Genomic DNA, 1,690 nt, shown 5'->3' with positions numbered 1-1,690 from the left:
CCCCACTGGCATGCCTACTTACTTGCATGCATTACCTTGTATTGTTTGTCATGTCTCCCATACTGGGAATGGTTCATTCGTCATTATACCTTTATTCATGAACATTGCCTGACAATCGACGTACCTTTGCACTGACTCTGACAGGCACGACGACTTCAAAATGCTCGGACCCTGGCGCACACACCGATACGAACTACTCATTGTGGACAAGAAGCACGACCACTCTCGCTCGTGTCTCACCATCTTGTTCCACCTGGCCAGATGGACACTCTGGACGTTGCGGTGCCGAGCTCGCTTCGACCTCACAACCATCCACTCGGCCCACGCTATTGCGCACTTCCGAAGCCTTGTTCTCAATCGCGCGAGGCAAGACACCTTCACGTGCCGCAAAAACAAAGAACTCAAGACAAGCCCAGGCTTCCATAAGCTCTGGGGCAACGCACTCGCAATCGAGCCCGACTCGACTCTCCAAAAGATGATCCTCGTCCTCTGCGACGACCAAAATGTTGTTAGCACCCCAGACATCATATCTGGGCTGCAGATGTTTGACTAGAGCTGCGTACGCCAATGCCAGCGGCGCAGCTCAGCGAACTTTTGTTGTTACGACGGTGTGAGTACTGTTAAATACAAATACACATCGGTTTGAAAAAAAGAAGAGTGTGAAGGGCCCACCGGTGTGGACCCAGGACGCGACGTCGGCAACGCCGATGCCGACTTGACAAGTGGACTGGCTGCGGGACTTGCAGCAGCTGTGGGCGGGGTTGCTACGGAACGTGCAGCAACTGCAGATGGGGTTGCCACTGAGCGCGTAGCAACGGGTGACGCACTAGCTTGAGGTGGAGCGTGGCCAGCTGGAGCAGCGGGCGTGCGACTAGCCGTGGGTTGAACATGATTCGCCTGGACCGACGGCGATCCATTCGTGAAACGGATATCGAATTCCTCTCGCGTAGGCTGTGGCAGAGAAGGTTCGGCCAGATGGAATAAACGAACGGCCCTGGGGAAGCGAGCCCACACGTCTTTGGCTGGCTCCCAGGTGTCTTCCCGAGCAGTGGTGCCTACCCTTCGGATGCGATAGTACATAATCTCGCTGTGACGAGTCGAGTCAATCACCGCCTCGACTCGATGTCGAACTGTTCCGTCCCAGTCCTTGACAGGAGGCAGGACTCGCCGAATCCGACCTTCAACGGCATCAGCGATAAACAATTCCAGGACAGATACATGGAAGGTGCGGGACTTGCTGGATGCTTCACCTAGATCCAGCTCAAAGGCACGCTCATTGATCTGCTTCACGACCTTGAAGGGACCATCGCGTACGTACGCCAACTTGGCATACGGTTGTTCAGCCGTCTGACTGCGACGCAGAACTGTGACTAGGCTGCCCACCGTGATCGGAGGTGCTGCCTTGTGGTGTCGATCATAGAACTTGGCTGCGGACATGTTTGCTCGGTGAATATTCGCTCTCAACGAGAAACGCAGTGCCTTGAGTTCCTCCACGCGATCAGCTGCCGTTTGAGGTGCCTTCGGCGACTTGAAGTTAATCTCATCCATTTCCGGCTGAAACTCGTTCATGGCCATGAACGGACTGCACTGGATCGCCGCGTGCACCGTGTTGTTGTACGTGAACTCGCACAACCAAAGGAGTCTTGACAGTCCTCGGCTTCACCGACCATACGCTCGCAGGTATGACCCC

The 1,690-nt window shown here is 55.1% G+C and overlaps 1 protein-coding gene across 1 annotated transcript; it reads right to left on the bottom strand.

Moving 5' to 3' along the window:
- Positions 1 to 193: 193 nt before the first annotated feature.
- CAOG_08278 (hypothetical protein) lies at positions 194 to 1,575 on the bottom strand (the record flags this gene model as incomplete). The annotated part of the gene is made up of 2 exons (XM_004342345.1): positions 194 to 535; positions 673 to 1,575. 2 exons carry the CDS (start codon positions 1,573 to 1,575, stop codon positions 194 to 196), a joined length of 1,245 nt encoding a protein of 414 aa, XP_004342394.1.
- Positions 1,576 to 1,690: the final 115 nt, after the last annotated feature.

The sequence above is a fragment of the Capsaspora owczarzaki genome (assembly GCF_000151315.2).
Source record: "Capsaspora owczarzaki ATCC 30864 unplaced genomic scaffold supercont2.20, whole genome shotgun sequence".
Lineage (NCBI taxonomy): Eukaryota > Filasterea > Ministeriida > Capsasporidae > Capsaspora > Capsaspora owczarzaki.
Note: the sequence above shows the minus strand (reverse complement) of the source record. Positions and strands in the feature narration are given on the sequence as shown.